This window comes from Bombus vosnesenskii, unplaced genomic scaffold, assembly GCF_011952255.1.
Source record: "Bombus vosnesenskii isolate JDL3184/JDL3185 unplaced genomic scaffold, Bvos_JDL3184-5_v1.1 scf7180000013316, whole genome shotgun sequence".
Taxonomy (NCBI): domain Eukaryota; kingdom Metazoa; phylum Arthropoda; class Insecta; order Hymenoptera; family Apidae; genus Bombus; species Bombus vosnesenskii.
The window spans coordinates 1,406,518-1,434,393 of NW_022882962.1; the positions used below are offsets into that span (position 1 = coordinate 1,406,518).

At 33.0% G+C, this 27,876-nt stretch overlaps 2 protein-coding genes and 1 long non-coding RNA gene across 4 annotated transcripts; 1 reads left to right on the plus strand and 2 right to left on the minus strand.

The window, feature by feature from the left end:
- Positions 1-4,983: 4,983 nt before the first annotated feature.
- On the plus strand, positions 4,984-24,459 carry LOC117235438 (inositol-trisphosphate 3-kinase homolog). 2 transcript variants are annotated; one of them, XM_033497457.1, is made up of 5 exons: positions 4,984-5,854; positions 21,239-21,539; positions 22,424-22,632; positions 23,086-23,557; positions 23,706-24,459. In XM_033497457.1, the coding sequence occupies exons 1-5, from the start codon at positions 5,823-5,825 to the stop codon at positions 23,910-23,912; spliced, it is 1,221 nt and encodes a 406-aa protein (XP_033353348.1). In that variant the 5' UTR covers positions 4,984-5,822; the 3' UTR covers positions 23,913-24,459. The 2 variants fall into 2 exon arrangements, with proteins under 2 accessions (XP_033353348.1, XP_033353346.1); XM_033497455.1 differs by having other exon boundaries at positions 5,738-5,854; positions 21,255-21,539.
- Positions 15,913-16,946, minus strand: LOC117235441. Its single transcript, XR_004493670.1, has 2 exons — positions 16,228-16,946; positions 15,913-16,163 (listed from the first exon to the last, which is right to left on the minus strand). It is a non-coding gene; the product is annotated as an uncharacterized LOC117235441 (long non-coding RNA).
- Positions 24,460-24,557: 98 nt separating the features above from the next.
- LOC117235437 (cell cycle checkpoint protein RAD17) lies at positions 24,558-27,144 on the minus strand. The gene is made up of 9 exons (XM_033497454.1): positions 26,882-27,144; positions 26,393-26,789; positions 26,156-26,312; positions 25,961-26,083; positions 25,703-25,881; positions 25,556-25,642; positions 25,305-25,495; positions 25,040-25,158; positions 24,558-24,971 (listed from the first exon to the last, which is right to left on the minus strand). Exons 1-9 carry the CDS (start codon positions 26,894-26,896, stop codon positions 24,857-24,859), a joined length of 1,383 nt encoding a protein of 460 aa, XP_033353345.1. The 5' UTR covers positions 26,897-27,144; the 3' UTR covers positions 24,558-24,856.
- Between the last annotated feature and the right edge of the window lie 732 nt (positions 27,145-27,876).

A 27,876-nucleotide genomic window follows, 5' to 3' on the forward strand; every position in this document is an offset into this window, starting at 1 on the left:
ACACGAGTGACGAGCTAATGTTAAGAGGATTAAGCGTGAAGTTAAATGAACGAACAGATTAGAAACTTCGATTGTCGATGAGAAAGCAACGATTTGGAATTTGAAAGAAATGTAAAAGATTATAATATAAGATAAACGTTAAAGATTATAATTCGAGATTCGAACGTCTTCCGACTATTCTCAAACAAGCTTTCGTCGGTACTTGTGGAACTTGAATGATTAAATATTCGCCAGACATTTCGTTAAAGATGAGGATTGAAGAGACGCGTCATCGAGAAACAGAGGTAACGTTTCGTCGATTTTTACATCAAAAAGTGACTCATTCTCACGCCACGAATATTTGAAAATTAATAGCATTTGTGAGTATCTACCTTTGACAATTGTAATCGAAGTACGTCAGACGGAATTAGAGCGGAAATATAAACCGATGACCCGGTCGTCGCCATGGGTCGTGGAACGCAAGCATTTACAGACAGTAAAATTATCAGTGAAACTTTTGTCGGATAGAAACTAGTAAAAAGCACCAAATAAAATAGAAATATTCGATAAAATTTTTCCTATGATATCTTATATAACGTACACGTACTTTCATTATTACGTAAGATGTTTAACGGTGTATGAAATAATTCGGATTTGCTAGATCGGTTTGTTAGATCGGAATAATGAAAAATTCCAAAGTCGATTGTACGCGCATCATGGTATGCTTCGATTTCCAGCCATTCTCCATACGTTGTTTGAACAACCCACGCGATAATACTCATCGAAGCGCAAACGATTATTGATTATCCACAGGTAATTTTCCACTAACCGCAGACATTAACGAAAAGGCACGTGGAGAGTGTAGATAACTGTCGAAAACATCTCTCAAGAATTCGTTTTCACAACGACCAGTAAAGAACCACGCTCACCATTTATTGAAACCAGACTCAATATCGAAGATCCGCAATGATCAAAATGATTTGCTGATGTAACAAAAACGATTTGGATGCGGTGGATGTAACATTAAACATCGAAAAGAACATGATTTCGTTGCAAGTATCGATGTGCAATTTAACTGAAACGATGACATACTGTAAATGAATAATCCTATTAATCGAATGCAAGCGTTCAACGAAGTTAGCGTGATTCGTAAAATAAGTGTCTCAGAAGATGATGCAAGAGCGCGGGTGGCATTGTCTTTTTCCGCGAATTGTACGTGAACTACAATGCAGCGACAAATATGGCGTGACTGATCGCATCCATCGTGTCTACTCATCAGTGCACGTTGCGAAAGTCCTTTTCCTGCTTAACCATCGCGATCGTGCCATTGTTTCTAAACATTTGCGATATCCTGTTGCAAGTAGAAACTCTCGACGTCAGTGGAAAATAAATATCGATCGATAAAACTGGGGTTCTCGCCGACTCGGAGATGCTAATCTATCTCATTAAAGATGTTAATTGATAGTACATTTAACTGTTCAAAACATATATTCAAAAAATATTCATGAACGGAGAATATACGCCAGTTGGAGAGAAATGTGAAATTTTACTTAGATGTACAGCGACGGGCAAAAGAAAGTTTATAAAATAAGAAGTATAAAAAGACGCTATAATTTTACAAGATGAATTTATATTTGGATGGAGTATATTTAATGAATAAACGTAATATATGGCACAGAATAGATCGATATGGTAAAGAACTTGTAGTACAGAAATTACTAAAATTCATAGTGCATCGATTTTAAGCTTTTTCTCATCCGCCGCTGTGTATACGCATATTCTTGAAAGATTATTTCTTTTGATTCAGTTTCGTAAGTGGAATATCCACGTCATATGCCAACATCCGGAAATACGTTCTGAAATCTGAAATATACATCCTAGAAAATCGGTTTATGTGCCACTCGCATGAGTAATAGCGATAGAGAAGCATCGTGAAAAAACCAACAGATAAAAACAAAAACCATCTGTGCAACCTAGTTGCTCGACGCGCAAGTATCAATTGACGAGTTCTTTTGTACGTGTAGAACCTTCCTCACGCGATTTTTTCTAGTCGAGAGCTGACTTGTATATTAATTGAAATATTAGCAAACAATACAGATGCGTAATAATAGCCAAATGTACGTCTATACACCCTGAAATATTAATTTTATTCGTAGTACGATTGCAATATGTATCAAAGTTGAAACACTTTCCTAGCTCTCTTTCTACTATTTTTAAATAATAATTTTCGATCTATATTAAATGCAGGAATTTTATATCCGCGTTTCGTTTCTAATAACGTCACGCAGTCGTTGGTTTTGTTGGTATGTCGGCATGAAAAAATGAATAACTTTTCTTGTACAGTGAATTACGACAGTGATTCAGTCAAGTGGCTAGTTCTTTTTTCTTTTTTTTAAAGGATATTAGGTAAACACAACTTATGTATGGAATAGAAATTGTAAAGCAAGTGAACGAGTCTGCGTGTTACGGGCTTCATTCGCTCCGGAGCAAGCGTTTTCTTTTGACCAAGTTTTGTTTTTTCTTTCATATCGGTATCATTTCAGTCCGATAACCAATTCAAATTTGGGAGGGTATCGTAAGTGACGCGCATCTACTGGATGTGACGTCAAATCCTTTTTTTTTTTTATCGCACACTGTTATTGCAACTATCTTTAACCGCTGAGTTGACACGTCGAATAACACATTGTACCGCTTTCACGTGATTTTCACACGATTGTGGAATGGTTCAGAGATGGTCTTTATCGGCATCGTGTTTAAATGTTATTTTATAACAAAGAAATTATCGTTTGTGTCTTTGAATATAAGGCAACAATAGAAATAGATGGTACGACCGTGGAATAATTTGCTAATTATAGTATTCGCAATTTTGAAAAGATCTTATCGACGCAGACCTCGGTTCATAGGGTTGGCAGATCGCAAACAGCAACAAACCACTAACGCGAATAGCACAGCTGTACAAATGTGGAATATCTTGTTCCGTATTAATAAATATTAAAACGTTACCTTTGGAAACTATATCGAATACCTAGAGCTACAGTTGCATTCTATCGCACGCACATTAATATGTAATCTAGGTCAATTACGTTTCTAGTATCGCTTAAAGACAAGATTATATGGGTCAATGTGTTATGCGATTAACGATAAAACATGCCATGATTTCACCCGTCGTGCGTTGTTCCTAGTTTTTGAAATTTCACAGTGAATCAGAATAACTGTCGGGCGCCATCGACTTTCACCTCGATAAGATTTTTACGTCAGCAGATCGACTCTTCGGGTAACGCTTAAAGTTTAGAGAACGGCGGAAAATTAAGTTATCGTACAGCGCCTCAAATAACAGATTACGAATCGTATAAAACTTTGACCAAATAAAATGTCACGTGAATAAAGTAACGAGTAATCTTAACGCTCGATTTGCAACCAACTTTATCGGATAGCATTCACACGGAGAACATTTTACAATAATATCACGAATTTTGAATGTTTTATATATTTTTGGATATTATGCGTACGCTTGGATTTTTTGCACCTTTACATTAACCATAAAGGCATAAAAATCAATAGTTTATCTATAACTAAACTAATTAATATGCGTATTTATTTAAGAAAGATAAGTTGATAATTGCGAGAAGATAGTTGTAGTAGACGGTATTGTGTCTGGGTAAATTGGTTTACAATAATATCAAAGATTCCATCTTGTAGTTTAAAATGAACAAAATCTAATAAATCGTTAAAGATAATCTAAAAAAAAAAAACGTTTGAGTGGGAACGAGTCTGTTAAGATTTTAATAATGATAATTCAAGTCATCGAAAGATACTCGTCACATGCCGTTGAATGATTCATAAATTCTGCTAGCCAATCCTAGACCTTGAATGAACGAAAGAAAAATGCATAGCTACGATATTATGCGATACCGAAGAATTTCAGTGAGAATCATTGTAGAATATCGCGTTTCTTACTTTCTGTAGATAGTTATTTTTAATCATATTACTGCAAGCAATGAAGGTAATCATTAATATTTTACGATAGTACGAATATACATAGTAATAATCATCGTTTAATTGCATTAACTTTCTTTCTCCTTGTAACTATTCTAATTGTATTTAATTGTATTAGCGTCGTAAATTGCATAAATTAAAAAAATATTAAAAAACATAAAAAGAAAGGTTTAATGAAAATATTGCAAAAAATTTACTAGTATTACGTGAAATTGGAGATTCAACAATTGTAGCGGAAAGATAAAATTAATGTAATGCAAATTATTGAAATTTCTAGTTAAAGTTTCTATTGAATGAACACTCTTAAGAAATTAACATAGATAAAGAGACGATTATTTACAACGCGATGATCAATGTCGTTATCTTTCGATTTATTTGCAACCTTGTCACTGTAAGTAGCATCATTGAACTTTTATACGATGTAAAAACTTTAACCATGTTATCTAAAAAAGATTTAATTTTATCCACATTTTTTAGTCGCCATGAAACTAATTTTACTTTAGTAACGAATTTAGTAATTCTTATAATTACTTTAATAATACTAAAACTTGAATAATTCGTTCTTTTAATTTATTAATTCAAAAATATACGTACAGTATATCGTGTACAACAATAAATTTATGTTTTATTCTTTTGAATTCTGAATTAAAGTATAATATTTGATCGATAAGCGGTTCTTCTTCATTATCTGTTATTTTTCATTTATATAATAAAAATTTACGTTCAAATATAAATCAATTCGGTCGACTATTCGATTCAATAAATGGTGTTACACTATATCTGTCTATTATAAATTTATCGTTGCGATTAAAAAATGTGTTATATAATATTATAGTGATTTTGGAATGAACCCAATCTATAAAAAGGGACTGTGACCCGAATAATGGCCCTATTCACTGTTCTGACTTTACGTTTATACTTACCTACATGACATCTGCGCCAGCGAGAATCGGACGCCGACACAAAATGGAGGGGAGAGCGTCGAGACGATAAAACTACATGTAACTCTCTCCGCTGCTCAGTATGCATTGAGAAAGCGAAAAGTAGTGAACGAATTATTACGTTATTTCTCGTATTTATATTTATACGGAAGCAACAGAACGGTTTACTAAGTCGTTGACAAGAATTCGATTCCACCAATCACGATTGTCGTTTTAACTTCCTCTGCAGGGTAGTTTAATCTGTACAGCGCACGCGCAATATCGACAGTTTTGCTTGCACGCTTCTTCAATAGCATTTCAAAGTAACGAAATTGTCACTACGAAATTATTCACTTTCTGCGAACACAAATCAATTATTGGAAGCAGTATCGTCGTAACATCCGGTGTTTCGATATTCCAACTTATAAGACAACGTCAAAGGTGAAGAACTGACATCCATACTTTCAGAGTTAACTTTTACTCGAAGGTACCACGTGAAAGTGGTTTGCTTGTATCATGTGAAAGAAGTACACTCGAAAGAGGCATCTACGAATATTCGCGGGAGTACTAGAAGGACAAGATAATAAGAATAAATTTGTACAAGTGTGAAAAATTATTATATAATTAATTCGAAAATCGCGTTGAAAATTTGAATGGAATAAGTGTCGGAAGCCACGCCTAAAGTAACCGATACACTCGTGAGCGTCGATTGAGGTTAGCTTGCTTCTAAATGATCATCGCGATTTAAGTGCGTCCGTCGTCCGTGCGTAGCGACTGACGATTTTATTTGTACACACTGTGCGTGCGTGTTCCGGAGGAGTGCCAGCTCGAAGAAAGGAATAATGTCAAGCAGTGTTTGCCACGCGCCCCTACCAGCACGAATGGAAGCATTCACCACGAGGCTCTGTCTCCGTGCTGCTGACCAATATGAGCGGCTTCTGCAAGCTCACTTCAACAAGGTACGTCTGTCGAAAGATACAACTTACTTCGATCCAGCAATCCACGATGCTAGCACGCCACGAATACCTTCGATAGTCAATCGAAGTACGAGAAACTTCGACGATGCATAGACTGTAGTGTAACTATAGGGTTTCATTATAGGAGATGCTTCGTAGTATGCACACTTTGTAATATAGCGCTTTTTCAAGCGTCTAGAACGTTAGAAAAATAATTGGTAGACTGTGAATATTTATGCAATTTTATGTCTTTACAACTAACCTAACCCCAATGTAAATAGAAATTTGTTTCACCTACTAAATTTTATAATAAACGCTGTACTTGAAATATCGTTTTATACTTTTGTATATTATATGCATTCTGCAGATATTTGGATCCTAAATTTACCAAAAATGCATAACCACCCACGGTCGAATAATTGGTGTGTAAAAATGAGATTGACGATCTGATTGCGTGTTTTCTTTTTTCTTTATTATTCGCGTAAAATACATGAATTTAATTGTACGCGGATAAACAAGATACTACATACTTGTACATCTAGGAATTGACTCATAATATGATGCGATTTGAACAAGTAATCATTGTGAAGCCGTATTTCTTGGTAAAACATTGATCCGTATTCACATGTGACTTCGTTAACGGTAACATTGTTCTGTTTTCCAATTCGCCGTTATATTCCCTTTCGCGGTATTTATTCGTACAGCGTCGGCGTGTTTCATTTAATATTAATTCTGACTTTCGATTAGAAATAAAACAGTCGCTGGAGATGACGAGAAGATTTGGATTTTTTCTTCATTTCCTAAAGAAATGATCGACAATTTGTCAGATAAAAATATACATTCTCTTTTTTTATTCCGAATTTGGAACGTGTTATGATTCATATATATTTTATCATTAAGTTATTGGTATTTATCTGAATTAAATTACCATGAAGACCCTGTGTTCAAGCTGACAGTGTTTTAATACCGATTTCGTTTATTTTATTTTGATCCAAACGCATAGATATTCTAACTACAGAACGTGATATTTTAATTAATTTCACGATAACCTGTTAACTTTATTTCCAAAGCAATTGTATGAGATTATTTAATAAGTTATGCACGGATACGTAGAATATAAATTAAGATTAAATATTGCGAAATATCGTGTACATTAACTCGAATCTAAGCCAAACTCGTGTGGTTTGATGACCCGACCTATGATTCAACGACCCCACTTGAAGATTAAGAAATTGAAAATGAAATATGTTTTATTATTAGCCTCTGAATCGAAGATGAAAATGTTTGAATTTTTGTGATATAGATCGTTAATAATAACGGATGTGTACAAGTTTCCAATTATGTCTCTTGCATTGGTATACAGTCTCGTGCACCTGTTCAATCGTCTATCCGAGCGACTAAGTTACGCTTCTGCTAAGAGTAAAATTAAGCTATGCAAACCGGTCTTGTATTTTTAGTACGTCACTTTTGTTCGTTGCAACTGCAAGTCAAAATTTTGTTACCATCTATATTGTGTCTATTTATTGATTAATAGCGGCTAACGCGATAGGAGACCAATTGGCAAAAAGATTTCAAAGGAAAACAAATCGAGCAGACTTTCGAAATTTGAACAGTCGACCTTCGATGAAGGCAGATGAATAAATTCAAGGCGGTGCTCGATGACAAATTCAAGGATTAACTTTATATCTGGAACAGAGAACGTGTTAAACCATTAACTTCGTGCAACTTATTTGATGGTTGCAATTGAAAAAGAAACGATAAAAGTACTCATAAATCAGTACTTTGAATGTGTGAACACCGTAATTCGATGAAACGCTGCTTGCTCGTTTCGTAGTAATCTGTTGTTTTAAAATACTCGTAAACCTTCGATGTATGCATTAAATTCCCAGTGCCCTTACGATTTATTCGGAGTACGTGTGTGACTCATAGCAATATTTCAAGTTAAATTGAATATGTTGCTATGTCAAAAAAAAAAAAAAAAAAAAGAAAGAAAGAGAAAGAAGAAGAAGAAAGAATTCATATCGTTGGTACTAGGCGAGAGATACAATTGAAAACAAATCTTTCGGAAAATTACCTCAAAATGAGAAGTTTTAATACTATTGGGATATAAGGAAGGATAATAAATCCATGGAATTCATACGTGTTTATGGTGTAATTCCAAGAAAATATGAGTTATTAACGAATGTGTGATCCGTTACAATTATGAAATTCCTCGTGCTGATAATTATATCTCATATACTACTATACTGTTGCTTATGAAATAAGAAAAAATGCAACGAAAGGAACAATCACTTTCATGGATATAAAATACTTTGAATATCAAACTTATGACAGACATAAATACAATTTGATAACGTGATTCTTCCCAAACGTTTTATACGACAAATGGAATCAAGGTTTCTGAACGCAAAGCAAACATTAGGAACACAAATTAGGTATTATACGAATACTTGTATTAATATATTTTATTTATAACTATATTTTATCTATAATAATAATAAATGAACATGAAACATTTGACTGTGTAGTTTGCCCAATTTTTCTTGCCCAAATTTTCGAAGTATCGCTCGATTATGCAAAGAATTCATTGACCTTTCTACGTAAGAAATTCCAATTATTATTCTACATAAAGTAATTTAATTAACTAACTAATGCTAGCATATTTATAAAATTATAAACTTGCTTTTTTGGTTACACGTTAATTAATCGTATTTGTGCCCGTATACATAAATATGCTATCAGATAATTCCTATAGCGTGAAGGATACACTTCGTATAACCTGGTACACACAGAAAGTAGAACAATCCTCATAATCCTCACGTATCTGCAGAATCATTTAGTAGTAATAAAACAAAGGCAGAAGCCATATCGTAATTGTAGTATGCAGACTAACAAAATTATCATATATAATCGCGTATAGATACGTTAATTTTATTCAGTTTTTATCAGTGTGTATGAAAAGTGCAGTTGCACTCTACAACTTAAGAGATACTAAAATATATTTAACGATAAATTTACAATCATTTTACATGACATCAATGATTCATAATTTTCAATTACTTATGCTTCGATATATAACATCATTCCTCGTAAATAGATACATTACCCTGCGAAACAACAAATGGATGGTCTACTTATGTTCTGTAATTGGATGAGAGAAGCTTCTTGTTCTTCGTGAAATCCGTTCGATCGTACATAGTAAATAATTATTCTTTAACGCAGAGGAAAACTCGAAAACGACGCTCATTCTGTGTATCGAAACCTTCTTTCCCTTTAATGAAATTTCCATTCCATATTTCCATTCCATATTTCCATTCCATATTCCATCCATTATCTATCTAACTATTTATCTACACTGTGGAAGCAAGCATTGCCAGTTTGGTTTTTTCCACGATGTTTACAAATCCAGCGCAATTATTGTAAATTTACCTTTAATCGACGACATTTCCATCGATTACGATTGATCGATAAGACGCGTTTGACGATAACAAAATTATAGTGAAAAAAACATGTAATAGCTTAAAAAAGTAACGCAGCACCGGTCGAAAACTATCATTATAACACATATATGATTATCGAAAACTGTCGAGATTGATCGTTATATTACGAATAAATTGTTTACGTCTTTATTCTCAAAATTCAATGAAAATTTAATATTAGGAGGAGTCGACTCAAGTTTGTTTATTGCCCTGTTATTCTTAACTCGTTTTTGTTTTTTTTTTCTTTTCATTTTTACTTTTTTTTCGTATAGATCGATAACTTTCACGTGATACGATATGAGCGCACCACGAAGAAATCAAGGTGCATATTTTTGCTACGTAATAGACGACGTCAATCAAGGAGAATGTAATAATTCTAATAACCACACAGAACACGAGATATGTACCACGTTCATTTAAATATTCTACATGTTATTCGATCAATTACGTATACACGGTGCAGCCAGTTTCAGCTTTCCAAATTTCAAGTTTAGTTTTTATCATTTTTATTCCTGTCGCATTCTTCTGCTCATTATCGACCCAATCGTATTTTGCCTAATGTTGAAAGGTATCTCCAAACGCGAGGAAAATATGGAAGAACTGTTATTGGTATACATGATCCTCCGTTGCAATTCTTTTTTCCACTAGAATGGAAATAAGAGTCAAATAAAGAAGTGCAAGCAGATCGTAGCAGAATTAATCACGTTACGATCGACTAAAAGTTACCGATTAAATATTTCCTTGCTTCCTATACTCTCGACGACAACAGTGAGAACAAATACGTAACAAATTATAATGCAATACGTAATTGAGTTACTCTTGCCAAATCGGTAAACTTGGCAAAACAGAAAGCAGAGAAAACCGATCGATTTATATAAGACGAGCAAGTACTTCGGCACTAAAATTTCCAAAAGTGGAATTTAATCACTTTGGCCTGTGAATTGCTCAATTATTATTAACACTGTTAAAAAGATACTATACGTTCGCCAAATGGTATCAGTTTGGTTGCAATCGTACGTGTATTTGTATATCATAAACGCGTTAACAGCCTACCATACCAATTACATAAGTATCGTTACATATATCAGAATTCGACTTTTACGAGCATTGTATGCGAGCAAAGCGAAAATGTCGAGTCTAAAGACCAATGATCTATCTGGAACACCAGCAGACTATTAAAAAACTAGTTTCATATGGACCGCGGGTCACTCGTCTAGCAGGAAGAGAGAATAGCAATGAGGTGAAGGTATCCTTGTAGAAATATCAATGATCTTCTTAAAGAAGCATCGAGAAATATTTTTTTCTCATTTCGATTTTGTTCTAAAAATAGATATCGATCTCAGGTAGAGAAAGGAACAATAATAAAGATGATATAGAAGTTAAGAATCATTGGTTAAAAGGAGCTGCACGTAAACAGGATCGATAGCTCTCGCCACGACCTTTGTCGCTAAACTATTTATGTTAATCGAGCCATTAATTAGATACGTATAGTGACACGTAGATTGCAGAGTATTTTTAGTACGACCTTATACCATTTGTAGATTTAACTGTTTATAAACACCGTGGATGATGGCGTTCGGGTGATGTTGCGTTTATATATTTTTATGGGCTAAGGTGGAATGTTTATCGATTACGAAACTGTATACGCGATTGATAAAAGATAAATCTCTGTGAGCGTGCTGCTTCGAAATTGTCGTGCTTCTAATGATACATCGTATCATAATAATTTCGGATATCGTTGGCGGAGGTTCTTCAGAATGATTAAAGAACAGTATATTAACATGGATTTTATTTATCGAACGTATATATACACACACACACACACACACATATATATGTATACATATATACATCAGCTTTTTTATCTGCAAATTCATATCGTCATTGACAAGAGTTACGATTATGTAGCTTCTTAAATTAATCGTTTATTCTCATCGTACAGAGCATGTGTTATTCCTTTTATCTGAAAATGCCAAGCACGTTGTAACCATAACTTGGTTCAATGAAAGTATTCGAGCACTTAAATCTTAATACTGATTACACAATTCAGAGGAAAAAGTCAATATATCTTGGAATTCGATATCGTAGCATGTAAGTTTCTACAAAGATGTCAAATTTATTTGATATTTCGAGATACCTACATTTATCGTAATAATGCGTCAGTGGAGAATATAATATCAGAGTAAACATACAATGTCTCTATAATGATAATGATCAGTAATACCCAGTAAATTAAATTATACTTCGCTTTCCTTTTATATTCTTTAATATGAAACCCACTTATACATGCAGACTGTCAGGAAAATTGTTCAATAGAAATAAATTACCTGCTGTAACAACAATATAAAACAGACGAGAAGAATAATTATTTCTCAAGTAATTGAATAGACAGCGAATTAGTACCTTTTCATTGATAAATTATTGTTTTCTTTACAATTTGATTATGTAATACAGTAATATTAATCCTAATCATAATTGCAGAGCGTGAAAAATCGAGACAAATATCTCTCAAAACTTATCTATTACGTAAAAATCATTCGCCAGTCTTTCTTATTCTGTTTTTCTTTTTTCAGAAGATGTTTTACCAAATAATATTTATTATCAAACTTATACTAATATCGTATTAATATAAAATTTATATATTCAGGTTCTAAAGATTTAAAGTATAAAAGAAAATTTATTTTCTTCGCTTTACATACGTAAAACATAGAATATACATATAGGCAAATACACGATACTATATTTAGTTGACGAATTGGAAAATGTCTATTTAATAACAAATAGCGTGTTGGTGTTATCGTTAAAAAATATAACCACATGATCGAATGGCTTTCGATTGATGATAGTACATATAAAGTCAGGCTTGATTTATAAATTGTTTTTTTCCTGTGGGGTCACGTTTGTAGGGGATCATTGATCGACATTTTAGAGCCCTCATTTGCTTAAAGCGACAACAAGTAATATACATATACATATGCATCATGTCATTGACGTCGATCTAGTATTTAATTTCCGCGTCATTTTAATTGAGAAACTGGCTTTTTGTTGTTCTTTATATTTCTTATACTCGTGTTACGACATTTTTTGACCTCGTTTCTACCTCGCTTCGTTTATCACGTTTATACCTTGTTTTTGCCTCTTTTATCATGTTTCTGCCTCGTTTTCATCTTGTTCTTGTCTTGATTTCCGCTTCGTCTATTCTGAATTTCAAGATTGTTATTCTTCTTAGAACACGTTACAGACATAGTTGTTCGTTTCCTTAATTCGACCGCGTAACAGTCTTTCGCTGTGAAAGTTGTTACTAGTATCTAAAAAAGTATTAAACAAAAGGAGAAATATCCAGAAATATGCTATTGCTTCGAGATTTTGTTAACGTTAAAACCTGATATATAATTGTAATAAATTTTTTACTTCTATGCAGAATAAAAAAAAGGGCAAAAGTTATAAATATGGAAATTGGGGAAAGAGAGGAACGGAAGGCACAATATACAATAACAACGTTAATACATCACGGAGGAATCTGAATGTATCGTATAAATTAGTTACACTATTCTAGAATTTTATTACTACAGGAGGAAATTTACATGCGCTTGAAAAAATTGCATAACGATTGATTGTAATTACTGTTAATCAATGTCATCTATGAAAAAAGAAGATTATTTTCTTCTGACGCAGGGAGAAGTTCCCGAGGATCGTAGCAACCTTTCGTATTTGTGCAATGCATATTTATTTGCATATTATAACGCACGTAATAGCTAGTAGATGCGATAAAAAAAAAATTTAGGCATAACTATGATGAAAGATTTACGTAGCATAACACAGTACCATAACAACATCGACTTATTAATTTTACGTCATATTTTATCGTCACTATTATCTCGGAAAAAATTGGTTATTAAAAGCGTGATATGCTATTATCTTGAACTCCTAAACAACACATTAACATCAACCTACTAAAATAAAATCGAGAATTTTCAAAATGTTTTTTTAGATCATCGTGTCTGTTATTGTTACTTTATGGCTGGGCATTAAATAAGATGGAAGTAAAAAAAAGAGTAAAATTTACGATTAACAACAAATTAAAATATATAGGTAATTTAATGATAATTTTATTGTACGTATTCAAATTTAATAAAGACACATATACGTGTAATATACTCAGGTTCGTAACTTATTAGCTTTAAAAAAAGTTAATCCATTTTTTACATATACACACACACGTCACAACACATACACGTGCAGCTATAAGCATAAAATACATGAAACTGCACGTTCTATAGTATTTTAAGTAGGATCAAATTCAATTCGTCCGATTACGTAAAAAGCGTATCGTCTTACTAATTGAGCGTTAAGACTGAATAAGCACTCTGCAAACCGACTTACAACAATTCCTGTCTTTGGTAAAAAAATATCCATGATACTAAACGTATTAACATCGTTTAGCATTTGCCTTACTTCGTACTCTTTTTTTTTTTTTTTTACTTTTCCCATTTTTATCATAGAAGGTGTTTATGTTATTAGTTGCCAGCGTTTTTATGGTAAACGACAAGTATGAGGAAAAAAGCGGAAAAGACAGATGGTCGGTTTAGACCGAAATACATATTCACGATAATATCTTTTTTGCATTCGTCGGATCGTCTCATCAATTGAAAAGATCAAGTATTAAACGTGGTCGAAAACTGATTGATTTCAAAGAGATTTTAACTAATTTTGTACAAAACTTATCATATGGAGAACGAAGAAATATGTAACGAAGTACTCTCGTATTTATATTTTCTTTGCCTTACGATAAATTTTACAAAATTAAAGTTACAATATCTTTTAGACTACCGAATCTTCGAACATGTTTTTTTCGTAGAACGACGAGAGGCTTCGATGTGTGCAAAAAACAGAGAAGGTTTCCGTTTCAAAAAAATAGCGCAACTGCAAGATGCACATACATTTTTGCTATTGTGAACAAAATTTTATCACGCGAACATGTAGCTCAGTTCGAATCATTCATCTGTTTCCCCTTTCATTTTTTCCGCATACTGATCGTTTACAAGAAAAACGCTAGGAACAGCCCGAATACCCTGTATATTGATGTTGACCTATGTGCACCTAAACAATACAGTCATTAGCGATTTAATACATTTTTTACCTTAACATTCGAAGAATATGACGTAAGAAAGAAGAAGAATTGATCGTAATGAATATTTTCCATAGGGGTTGTACCAATCTCTTACAGGTGATGTTCAAATATCATCCAAACGGATGATAATCAACGAGTGGCTGATCTTTATGACTTTTTCGCTTGCATAAAAATCGATGCGAAGGCGGCGCAATATAATATCTAGATATACGAACTTGAACTCGATAGATCTTTGAAGACCTACGTTGTAACTCGACGTGTACTATCGCTTAACTCTGCAGTCTAAGTTGAAACTTAAAATCGTTAAATCTATACAGTTCTAAACAAAATGATTAAAATTGTTAATAGCGAAACGAGTTTTCTTCCAGTGTCTTTGAAAAGACGTACATTGCTCAGATTGTTCGTCGTGGACCAAAGGTTAACAGGAATTCGGAAACTCGACTCTGTAGTTTTTTGAAAATTATTCTTTCTGGTTTTTTTTTCAATCCTGCTGTGCTCTTCTAGTCTATGCGAAATGGATGTGAAACGAACGCCACGTTTCAATAGACATTAAAAAATATACACAGTTTTTAAATACTTGGTTTTATCATTCGACGTAAGTTTTATAACTTTTGCGTGTTTCGCGCTTCTTACAAATAAAATGGTTCAAAGAACAAAGATATCCCTCGATCGTTATTATATTAAAAGTAGAAAAATGTGCAATTTTACGTTACAATAGATATACTATAGATAGGTATACTATAAGAGTAAGAACACGATAGAATCGAAGATAAGTATCCAAATTTTGTTTAATCTAAACATGAACTTTCCTGTACTTATTTCCTAACAATTTTTCTGTAAACGACGTGCAATTTACTAAGATCAGCGGCGTGATATTTCGTGCGCGAAAAGAGGTCGGCGTTCGCGATTCAGTCACGAAGAATAAAAATCAGCAAATAATATAAGGCGCGTGTACGCGATCTTATCCCATTATTTCCAGACAACAATTCGCCTCGCTTTCGCAAAGAAGACAAGCTACGGTTGCACTTTTATCAAATCGTCTTGCTCGTGCATTGACGCACTTGAGCCGAGGTCGTTGTCGCTTTTCTGGTGTATGGTTCGGATGAAAATTTCGCCATCCGTTTTATCGAGGACGACGCAAGCTTCTAAAGAAAAACATCGCGCTTCCGCGATCGTGATGTTTGCGCGCACTTCTTTTCCACTATTTCTCCGCGTTATTTGTGACGCTTTGCGAAATAATATAATAATACAGAATAAATAATATTAGTAAAAATAATAATAATAATAATAAAAAGGGGATAACCGTGCGTTTCGACAATACAAGTCACTATGCAGTGACTATAGAAAGCATTGGTACACTATTGTATTTATTATAGCATCTACACGTTAATTAATTAGATTCAAAACATATTATTCATTTCGTATCGGTAGTTTAGCTAGCAGCACTTTCGTACGATTCAAAAAAATGTCTTCTTATGAAAATGAAATTTTGTTTATTAAAAGGTAAGTGTATGTTCCAATACTTTCTGTAGCCAGTATATAAGGCCAATATAACATAAAATGTTTAGAAGTGTGAATTACGAATGAATCCTGTTTTTCCCCTCGGATTCTCTTATCGGGTTGGATATGCAGTGAATCTGGCTTATCTGGTGGCTCCCGTTGTTAAACGTTAAAACTGGAACGGTGCTCGATTGAAACTTATCTGCAACAATGCAATCTGAATACACCAGTGACGTCAATGCTCCGTAAAACACGACTCTACTTACGAAACGAGTTACAAGCTTCTTTTTCCTCGTTCTTGTGACGATATAGCCGAAGGCTAAGGCGTAGGTGCGTGATTTATTGTTCGACACGTTTGTCAAACAAAGGAATACACTCCTCCTCCTCCTCCTCTTCCTTTTCATTTTCAAGTAAAAAAAAAAATAGTGATATCAATTTTATCGAATCTTTATATTCTACCGTATATATTCTGTTGTACGAATATGAAAATCATCAGCCTCGTTTCTTATAACTTCGTATAATTATTTCTAATGCTTCCGAGTAGCAAGAAAGTTCCAAAATCCTCAAAGATCCATGTCGATTTAATCAGCGATATTGATAGAGCCATCGATCGATTATACGTGCCGGTACTTCACGCAAGAAAGATAACTTTTATCTTAAAATCTACAGCGATTAAAAACACATAGTAAAATACTAAAAAAACCATAGTAATTATCCGTTCCATACTCTACAGAACAGTTGATGATTGAAATTCATCACTGAAAGTATCATGCCGAATTAACATATGTTTATTCGCTCATTAAAATTTTGAATACGATTTGTGTCCTCTTACGTTGACGGATCAGTTTTAGAATTTCGACTATAGATTTCGTTATCGATACCGAACAACGCATAAATGTATCGCAAATGCGATTCAAGATAAAAAAAAAAAAAGAAGAAGAAAAAAAAATAGATCGTAAAACCGAGTTTCCAACGTCATTGCTGTCTACGCGTAGCTTTCGATCTACCGTTTCATAAACCATTCCTCGAAAGCTGTTTTGCTGGTTATATGTTGACATTTGCACCGAAGACAGCTCGTTATACACGTACATTCCTTACATATTTTATTCCAAGCGTGCCGTGATTACCGGCATCCGATCGATCATGATCGTATATCGAATGTAAATATCCTGAACTCCTCTATCGACTCTGCGAGTACTCGCGATCGGACGATCCAAGCAATTGTGTTCCTTCTACCGTGATTTATAGTCCGTTTATACCAACTTGTTTCGATTCAACATTCAGATCTAATCAAGCAGAAAAATTTAATTTGCAAATTATCGTTACGTCGTAAGCTCGTATTTTTATCTTTTTGATCGAACAGAGAAATTTGATTTATAAACCACGTAGACACGATACGTAAAAACATAAGAGAACCGTGGTGAATTTTTATTTCTACGTCGCGTCAAAAACGAGAAAATATACCATTGTGAAATACCGCACCAATAATAGGATCGAATAACGACAGTTTTATTGTCTGAAACTATCATCGTGTTTGCCATAATCAGTCGTACTGACTCATGACTCTTCAAACGTATAATTACGTGACACAAACAAAATCTGCCCAAGCAACGATACGTTTTCAACGAGAAACGAGATACATTATACTGTTGATAAAATTTTCATTTTAAAAACGCCTAGTCCACCTATATTTGAACGCAAATGGTAAAATTATTCGAAATTGTAAGTTACATTTTACCTCGCATCGCGTTATACACGCGCGTTGCCGATTGTTCAAGCAGACATCTAATATTAAAGAATGGTGTACTTTTCTGTTTTATTCGCAAAATATTCTGCTTTTCTATGGTTATTTATAGTCGGTCATCTAACTAGCATTTGACGTAATTCTCATCGTGACAATAACTGTTGCGCCAGCGCAATTCGAATCTCCTTGATTGCCACGTGGTTGTTTACTACGATCAAATATACTGGCTGGTTACGCACAGTGTAACGACCCTCGTATATATTCATTTGAAATGCGAGCAACGCGGATCACGGTGACGAGCCAACGTCAATCGGATGCATTAAATTATTTCAAATGAAATGGTTAAATTCCTTTCTTCTTTCTTTTTTAACTGATATATATACAGGGTGGTTGGTAACTGGTGGTACAAGCGGGAAGGGGATGATTCTACGCGAAAAAAGAAGTCGAAAATATAGAATAAACATTTTTTTTTTTTAATTTTTCCATCGAGACAACGATCTACAGTGAGATCCGTTATAACGAGACGCGATAAAGCGCAGGCGTACCGAGCGAAAATTCAAAGTCGATTTTCTCGAAAACAAAGCCTCGAACGAAAAATTTTTATTCTATATTTTCGACTTCTTTTTTCGCGTAGAATCACCCCCTTTCCGCTTGTACCACCAGTTACCAACCACCATATGTGTATCAACGAGTTAGAAAAATTTATCTATAGAATTTTACGTATGTGATTTAGCAGAGGAAATAAAAATACACTTTGCAATAAAATTTGTTATGCTTACGTGGCAATACAATTGCCATTAATGCGTTAATGAATTTCTAAGAGAAATATAAAGTATTAAAACATTTATTTCGAAAATATCTTGAGATAAAGTTACGTCAGAAGTTACGAAACCTTTCCTTTTCTCAATGTCAGTAGGAAGACCTATAAGGTTTAATATTACATTAAACTCGTCATTTGTATGATTTCGCGTAGATGCAACGGATGCACGTGATTTCTATGACATTGTATTTTATATTTTTCTTACTCCTTTTTTCATAATAAAGGTGAAAGTAAATAAATTGCGTTACATTTTAACTTAATATGCGTCTGAGTGTGTCGAAAAGAATTTCTACTATAATATTTTCTATCTAAAGGATGTATGTAGATTTCTGTAATTGACTGTGTACACAAATATACAATTTGTCGTAGAACTTTATAAATGTGTAGCAATATCACCGTGTAGTTCTTACTTTATATTTCTTGATCAAAGAACGTTAAATGTATGTATTATCGTCTCAACGTTACAATCGTTCGAACAAACAATCGTTAACTCGGCTCAATTCAGAAACAATGTCGATCAATCATTCGATTCGCCACCAATCTCAATCGCCATTGTAATATGGAATCACATTGGGGAATTGCAAGGTATAATTTTGCCATGTCCTCACGTTCGGACCTTGTCGACTAAATTAAAATGAATGGCGTATCGTGAAATCGAATTCCACGACGAACCACCTGTCCGATCGAAGCACGCTTCTCGTCACGCTATTAACCAACTGTTTTGAACAGCCACGCTATTTATTCTACGTTGAAAATATTCGACAAAAATACTACTATATCGAACAGATAGTACCGTAACTATGTATCGGAATGGTAAACTAAAAATAGAACGACTGGATATATTCTTTATAAATTGATCTATGGGTATCTATCCATCGGTATAAGGAGAAAAATCTTCGTCCATATTGTATTTTAACAGGTAGTAATCTATGCGTAAAACCATTAAACATTTAATCGAAGGATTAATCATTAATCATTGTTATTATTAATCATTGTTACAATTACATGCTCGGTTTTTTATCAGTTTCCGTGACAAAACCAAAGATCAAAAGTTCGTGCCTGTTATCCTAAAAACGAAACTTATCAACTTACATTACCCTTAGGAAAAAATAGAATTCCGATAAATTGTTCGACGTTAGATAACGTCAGGTTTATCGGAAATTACTTACTTAAAGGTCTCTAGAGAAACTCTGTCGATACGAGCGACTTATTCTCGTAACCACGCGTTTCCTTCCATTTTACATTCCATTTACACTCTATCAGCTCTCTACGCGTATATATACATATGTATATATATGTTCCGCGTGTCTAGTTCCGGCTACCAATTTACACGCAATTATCCGAACATTACGCGCGTCGACCGTTCAATTGTTACAATCGCGACTCGCTTGACACTCGCAGCGAAAAATACACGTGACACGTCTTAATTGGATTATTTATGAATGGCGTTGCGGCAATTAGCACGAGACGCTCGCCACTCGTTAAACTCAATTAACGACGCTTGCCGATGGATTTCGATTTGTTGCGTGCGCTGGACCACGTGCGGGCATGTGCATTGCGCCTGCTGCACGCTCTCCTTACTCCTTGCTTCAGTCGCTTTCGATTGACGAACGAAGGATACGTTCGATTTCATACGAAGAGCAAGGCAAAGTACAAGGAATGCCACGGAATAGCTTTTATCGAGAAAATTAATGTTTTAGTCCACTAGAATAGAAAAGGAACTTAGAGGTCGTAAAAAAAGAATGATTAACAAAATATTTATTTTACAGTAGACGTTCCTTGTTCTCCTTTCTTTTTTTTTTTTTTTTTTTTTTTTATTAGTCAGTAATGATATTTAATTTATAATCATTGCGATTTGATAGTTCAGCGACTTCGGTTCTCGCGAAGGAAATGTGTTGTAAATTGGAAAATCAGGAGACACGGGCATTCCTCGTGTTTTCCCCTCTTCGTACATGAACCGGTGTTTGATTACAAAATGCACGAGTCGCGTAACAATCGCAAACTATTTTTATCTTATAGAAAGGAGGTGTGTAAATTTATTTTCGAAATCCATTGGACTTTTGGCCACACGTTTCACTACGGTCGTTTTTGGTATAATCGAATATCTATCGTTCTGACGTTACGCTGCCGAGGCTCGATATTCTGTTACTCAGCTGCGTCGAATTTTGCAAATAAATGCCGAATATCCTTTTCGTACAGTTAAACGACGCAGTTTAATCATGTTCTTCATTTATAAATTCGTTCCTTCTTGAGGGCAGTAAAAAATGTCATTATATAACAGCTACCTGTGCTTCGCAAACGAAATGTTTTATATTTAATGAAAGTGAAGAGGATATACGTATACGATATAACGCGAAACTATAGTATAATAAATAGTAGATATTTATGCGAATTTTTACTTTAACCTAGGTAGACAATATTTGTTTAATTGCTAAATATTATAGCAAGTACTATATTTTGGGTATTTGATATAATTTTGTAGCTTCGAAATTTTCTATAAATCCATAAAAATCCGTAGTCTTAATATCCGTATAAATGAATAATTCTCTCGTATCAAACGGTCTATACAGTAGTCAAAGTGTAATAATACTTAAGGAAGATAAAATATCTTTGAACTCTGAATGAATACGGAAATTATTAAAGAGATTAATTTCGAAATAATCGAGCAACGATTTCAACTAGAATCGTATCGGCTAGATTAAATTCTTAGTAGATTTTTTTGGTTACAGCCTTCGAGCAAAGAGCAAACGCGACTGAATCATAATTCGAACCACAAGGAACATCGAAGGCAGAAGGATGCTTCGTCGAGCAGCACTTACAGCGCCTTCCGTCAATGGCGAAGGGGCACCTCTATGGGCTCGAATCGGTCCAACAGTGTTGGATCTAGCTCGACCGGAGCCCTTGCCAAATTGCCTAATGATGCAGCGACCATACAAAAAATGGAACAGTTTCCACTGGTCCTTTCCGATACCACTATGCCAGAAGAGGATCTTTCGTTGAAGTTTTTAGCGCTGGTATTCATCCTCTCGTTTTATACTTTTTCGCTAATGAAAAACGTCGAATCGTTAATAATTGAGAGTAGTCAGTGAAATGGAATCTCTATCGCTATTTTCGATAAATTTTAATTTGAAATAAAATATAGAAAAATTTGTACGCGTACGCGCTAATAAATATTAAGAATTTAACAAAGGGATAATACAATAGAATGCTTTCCATTTTAAACGTTATTTCTCCGATATAATGTATATATTTGTATATATTTATTGTTCGTATAAAAGAAACGAACTATACGAAAGTAAAATGTTATTCCTTTATCTGACATCGTTTATTTTTAGTATTTATCCTAAACGTTATTTTACTCAGTTATATTTCACTGTAGAGATACTGTTGAAAGCGAAACGTCTGACAGCTATGTAACGGGGAACATCGACGTGCAGAAATTCATCCTTGGTAAAGTCTTAATCTAAGAAATAACTAGCACGTTCGAAATACATAAGATAATTATATAAATAACAACAAGCAACAATGAATTATCCTATCTACTGAAATATAATTGATATTCGTAAAACTTCAGAAATTCTAAAATGTTGCAACGTAATTTTACAAAATTGCATTATTACTACTACTATTTGACTGTTGTTATTGCCATTACTACTATTATCACAGCGATACTTTTAAGATCCATTATCTGTTGAAAAAGTATAATATATACTAAAGTCCAATTATACTAGTTTACTTTTACATGTATGCATTATCTATTGTTAAATAGCTGCTAATAAACAAATTATGAATATAGTTTTATCGTAAACTTTATCATTGCTAAGAACTAATTATATCTGGAATCTAGTTATTAATTGTATTTATATGAAAATTTGTACTGTTTATTTGTTTCTTGTAGAACGCCTTGGATTTAACAGCCCCAGCCAGTGACGTTCTGTTGAAGAACAGATTAAAATCCTGGTTTCAATTATCCGGACATCCGGATGGTTTCGCACCCGCTGGGCCTGGAACAGTTTGGAAGAGAAAAACTGGAGGAGCAGAAAATACAGAGAGAATTGTTTACGAAGCCCTTAGCAAGGACAAGGAATTACGGGATTGCATTCCAAGGTAAATAAAATACATGAATTAATAATTACTTAAGTAAGAAGTTTCATTGTCTCAAATATATGATAAATATAGCATATAGTTTTTGTGAAAGAGAATTCCAAATAAGAAGAAAGGCATCTTACTATTCTTAGAAATGTATATACCAACAATTAAAAGGGATTAAAGCTACTTGAATGTTATCAAACAGTACGTAAATTATCGTGTAATCTTCTATCAACGAAGCTTAGACCGATTGATATATGTAATTGATAAGCTGTAATGAAATTAAACAATTTTAACATTTTAACACCAAACAATTTTTTCGACAGGCTATAAATTCCGATAAAGTTTCGTCCGATTAGTTATCTCTTAATGTAAATTACTTATAATAGTATATAACGATATAATGATATAATCGTCAAAAAACATTTTATCGCGTTTCTAATTTTAAAGCGTTTCATTTTCATGTTTTAGATACTATCGTGAAGTGGAATACAAAGGTGACACGTTCATAGAGCTACAGGATTTACTATTTGGTTTCAACGATCCGCACGTAATGGATATCAAGATGGGCACGAGAACGTTCCTCGAATCGGAAGTGTCAAAGACGACCGCTAGACCGGATCTATATCAAAAGATGATCGCCGTTGATCCAAGTGCTCCGACCAAGCAAGAACACGAGCAACGTGCCGTGACTAAATTGCGGTACATGCAGTTCCGTGAACAACAGAGCTCGACCTGTAGTCACGGATTTAGAATTGAGGCTATGAAATTACCCGGTGGTCCGCCGATCACCGACCTAAAGAAAGTAAAGTCACACCAGGAAGTGCTCGAAACTATGAATCTATTTCTTGGAACAAGCGAGAATACTCGCGAAAAACTGCTCGCACGGTTGAAAAATCTTCGTTCAAAGATCGAGATGTCTGAATACTTCAAAACTCACGAAGTATGTATTAATTGTACATACGCGATTAAATACTTGGAACATCAAAACAGTTAAAAAAGAATTGCTCTCTTTTCGTTTTTAAAAATTTTTTTTAACAGAATTTTAGGAGAACAAATAAGCGATACAACGTACGTTATTTCTTTTCCAGATAATTGGTAGTAGTATTTTTATGATCTACGATGATGATAAAGTTGGCGTTTGGTTGATCGATTTTGCTAAAACACGAGGTTTGCCAAATGGACATAGAGTGACGCACAGGAAACCATGGGAACAAGGCAACCACGAAGAAGGCTTTTTATTTGGTCTCGATAATCTTATTTCTACGATAGAAGAAGTGAATCTTCCAAACGCGTAATTCTCGTATAATAACTATTTCATTCGTGAAATCAACTTACATGAATATCCTATACTGGTGTCATCCTAATAACGGCTATCGTTATTTTCTTTATTTGCTTCAATAAACTAAATAAAAAATGTCCAATTTTCTCTTTGGAAAAATTCCATCGCATATTTTGCAGATATTTTCTGATACGATTGATATATTAAAAACATTAATACCTATACTTCTGTGTATAATTATCATTGGTCTTTGTAAAGAATTAAAAATGATGAGACTGCCTATAAAATACAAATTATGTATTTAAATACGTTAAAACAAAACGCTAATACAAGGTATTTGAGGCGGAAGACTGCTTGTTGTTGCATTTTTTCTATGAACTACTTTTAACCGAAAAGAAGTTTGATAAACATCGCTTTACAGCATATTTAGTGAGCGTACAAAATTTACATTGATGTACAAATATAGTGTTAACTAAGTATAATCGTTTAGAATAATTATTTATGAAGAAAAGTTAGATTGTAAGGTCTATTTTTTGAATAAAATACTCGCTACGTCGAACAATTCTGAGTAACAATCTTATATTAAATTATTTTGTTGTCTAACTGCCAATTTTAGTAGAAAGAACATTTATAATAAAGCATTTCGTTTAAGACGTATAAATTACACAAAACGTATTTTTATTGTATTTATCAGTGTAATTCCCGCTAACATTTGTTTTTCTGCGTAAATACTGATTGTTATATATTAGACGATGTTAAGCAAAATAAATAATAGTATGAAATAATATTATTCAACAATATATACAAACATTTCGAAAACTAAGAAATCTCAAACAAATTTGTGTCATTCGATTTCTATCGATATTATATTTTACATTTACATGATTCTAGTAGAAAATAAAGCATAAATAAATATATACGATACATCTTTCTTCATTACAACCTTATTATCCATGAACTTTATTGAATAATAATCTCCTCGATGTTGGTAACGGGTTGTTCCAATGTACTTTTCGATTTTGAACTGATTATGGAATCGTACCATCGAATTTCGGCAGCTGCTAGACATTTGTGCCTACATAGATAATGTTACATTTATGTATTCATCTATATACATATAATTGCTATGCTAATTATACTAACGCATCGATTTTATCACTTGGTGGCTTTCTTACAGGATTCCACCCAGAAACGGGTTTTTGGTTCGTTACCATTAAACCTCTGACGCAATAAGATAAAATAACTTTATTTAAGGTAGGATCCTGAAAATTTTAATATTAATTTTTTTAATTATGTTCTTATTATAACTTTTTTTACTTAATGTATATATATATTAATACTGATGTTTTCATTGTGTATGAAACAAAATGTACAATTTTTTTAATTGAACGATAAATAATAAACGTACTCGCCACTCAGAATTTAAAACATCTGCTATACTTAAAATATTTGTAGAAATATCTACTTCCTCTATGTTTCCCATAGTATTCAAATAATTTTCTTGCAGGAAGTTCAAAAATACTGTTGCTTGTGACTGGAAGAAAGCTGCTATTTCATCAGGATCATGTACAAATTTCCAGTTGTTTTCAGTTTGAATTCCTGTAAATTTATTTATTCAGCAAGTCTTCAAATCTTAATGTACACAAAATATCTACTCACTTTTTGGATTAATTACTCGCCCGACACCATGAAGAAGCCCTAAAGACTCTTCTCGAATATTACATTTATTTTCTCGTTCTTCTGGTACTAATGATATTAAGATGTCATTTAGAAATCAAGCGTATTATTATAACTTATTATATTTACCTTTTAATGAAATGAAAATTAGATTTAACAAAGCATTTCTAATGTCTCCTATGCTATTTGATAATATTTCATCAACTTTATTTTGTGAAACATGTAACATATGCCCAGCAATTGAATTCAAAATCCTAGTTATTCTTTTTAATGCATTTTTCATTGCAGTTTGTGTAACAGAGTTTATACTAAAATATAAAGGTTCTATATCAAATATATATAATAGAAAAACAGATCATGAATACATAATTATATTTAGAAACTTACTTAATTAAATCTATGCCAAATTTTTCTCTTATATTAGGAGAAAATAACGTTTGAAGCAATTTTGAATTTCCTACTTCTGTACATACAAACACTATAGGTTCTTTTCCAATTTCAAAGTACCTTCTAAAAATTAAAGTTTATAATAACTATATTTCAATAAAAATGGCAAAAGAAAAAATAAATAATTCTAATTACTGCAAAAGAGAAAAGAAACTCTCCTTCTCCTCATAAAAGACATTTGGAAAATCTTTTACAAGAAGTAAACGACTAGAATAATTACTTAAAACTGAACTATATCTGGTAGCTCTGATTAAAAATTCTTCAAATCTGTCTCCTTGTCTCATTATTCTGTCTGAACAAAAATTTAGAATTATTTCGTCACTTTATTAGATATTACTAATAATTTATTGGTTTGAGAAAGAAAGAAATTACTATTTTCATCCATAATTTGATCAATAGGAGTAATCCATTCTGTAATATTGAAACCATTTTCTCTTGCAAGAACCCTTAGAGCTGTTGTTTTCCCACAACCAGATGGACCAGATAAAATTAATATGGCAGGTGTGCCTTTCCTTACTTTATATTGTAACCAATTTAAAATCTCTTGCTGTTTTTGTCTACTAACTACTAATTCAGAAGGGCTTTGTGCGTCACAGGCTTCCAGCAATGCAAACAGGCTATTAGCATTCTTTTTTTTCGGCATTATATCATAAGTGCTTGATACTTCTAAAGCACTAGTTTCTAGTACTTGTGAAATGTTACGTTTAATCCCTGGTGTTCTTTTGATAGGTTCACATTCAAATGATGACATCAACCAACTACTGTTTTTCTAATGATAAACAGAAACATATTTAACATCAGTGAAGAAGGTATTTACATTTATGCATTAAGAATTAAAGGACTTATTCTGTGAAAATATACCTTTGTACTTGCCATACTGTAATGGGCATATAAATTCTTTATAGCGACAAAATATGTTATTACAATTCAGATTATTATTACAAAAATATATAAAATCTTTTGTTGTAATTGTAAGCATAGAAATATTTTCCAGTTATATCAATTTTTCATAGTTGTCTAAAAATAATCATAACTCGATTAATTATACAAAACTTTGTAACATTGTCTTATATGTTGAACTATATTATTTCAAATATCTTTTTGCATAAAAACAAGTTTTCAATATGATATAATATATTTGTATCGTACATAAGCCATATGTTAACCAAAAAGGGGAGAGTGAATTAGGGAAAAGAGCATGATCTTAGACTGTGTTTAGAGAGAATGTGAGAACAATGTGCAACAAAGAACGTGTAGATAACTTGGCTCGTGTACAATTATTATTTCAATATACTAAATACATTTATACTTTTTCTTTTACTCCTTTACGCTTGATTGATTAATCCCATCAACTTTTAATTATATCGCAACATTTGATTAATAATTATCTGTTTGTAAAACAAACGACATAAAGATTATTTTATGTTCTTTTTTCACAGCCGACATTTATTTCAAAATTCAAATTGTTACACTAGATATACATATAGAAATTACAACATAAATTTTTAAAAATATATTTCTGTACTAATACCTCAAAAAAATCGATAATATTGTATTTGAATAAATTAATATATTCGTGTTAGAATACTTCGAAATATTTTCTGAAATTATCCAACTGGTTAGACCCAAAACACTTTTTACAGTAAAGATTGTGACTTTATAAGTTGTTTCCAAATACACATGTCACTTTCAGTATGTATGGTATCGATTAAATATCGTACATTTCAATGTTTGCACAAAAGTTCAAGAAAATATTCAATAACATAATAATAGTATTAAAGGCTTAATTGATTGTAAGCATAGGTACATATAGTTGAGTTCACAGACACACCGTAGTTCACAATTTCACAACACGG

Bases quoted from the DNA above. Each gene is read 5' to 3' on its own strand.
- LOC117235438 (XM_033497455.1), top strand. From the start codon at position 5,738: ATGTCAAGCAGTGTTTGCCACGCGCCCCTACCAGCACGAATGGAAGCA. The intron at 5,855-21,254 runs GTACGTCTGTCG...TTTTGGTTACAG, and splicing joins TGCAAGCTCACTTCAACAAG to CCTTCGAGCAAAGAGCAAAC. The intron at 23,558-23,705 runs GTATGTATTAAT...TTTCTTTTCCAG, and splicing joins AATACTTCAAAACTCACGAA to ATAATTGGTAGTAGTATTTT.
- LOC117235437 (XM_033497454.1), bottom strand. The intron at 26,313-26,392 runs GTAATTTCTTTC...ATTTTTGTTCAG, and splicing joins TCAAATTATGGATGAAAATA to ACAGAATAATGAGACAAGGA. The intron at 25,159-25,304 runs GTACGTTTATTA...TAAAATTTTCAG, and splicing joins TTTTAAATTCTGAGTGGCGA to GATCCTACCTTAAATAAAGT.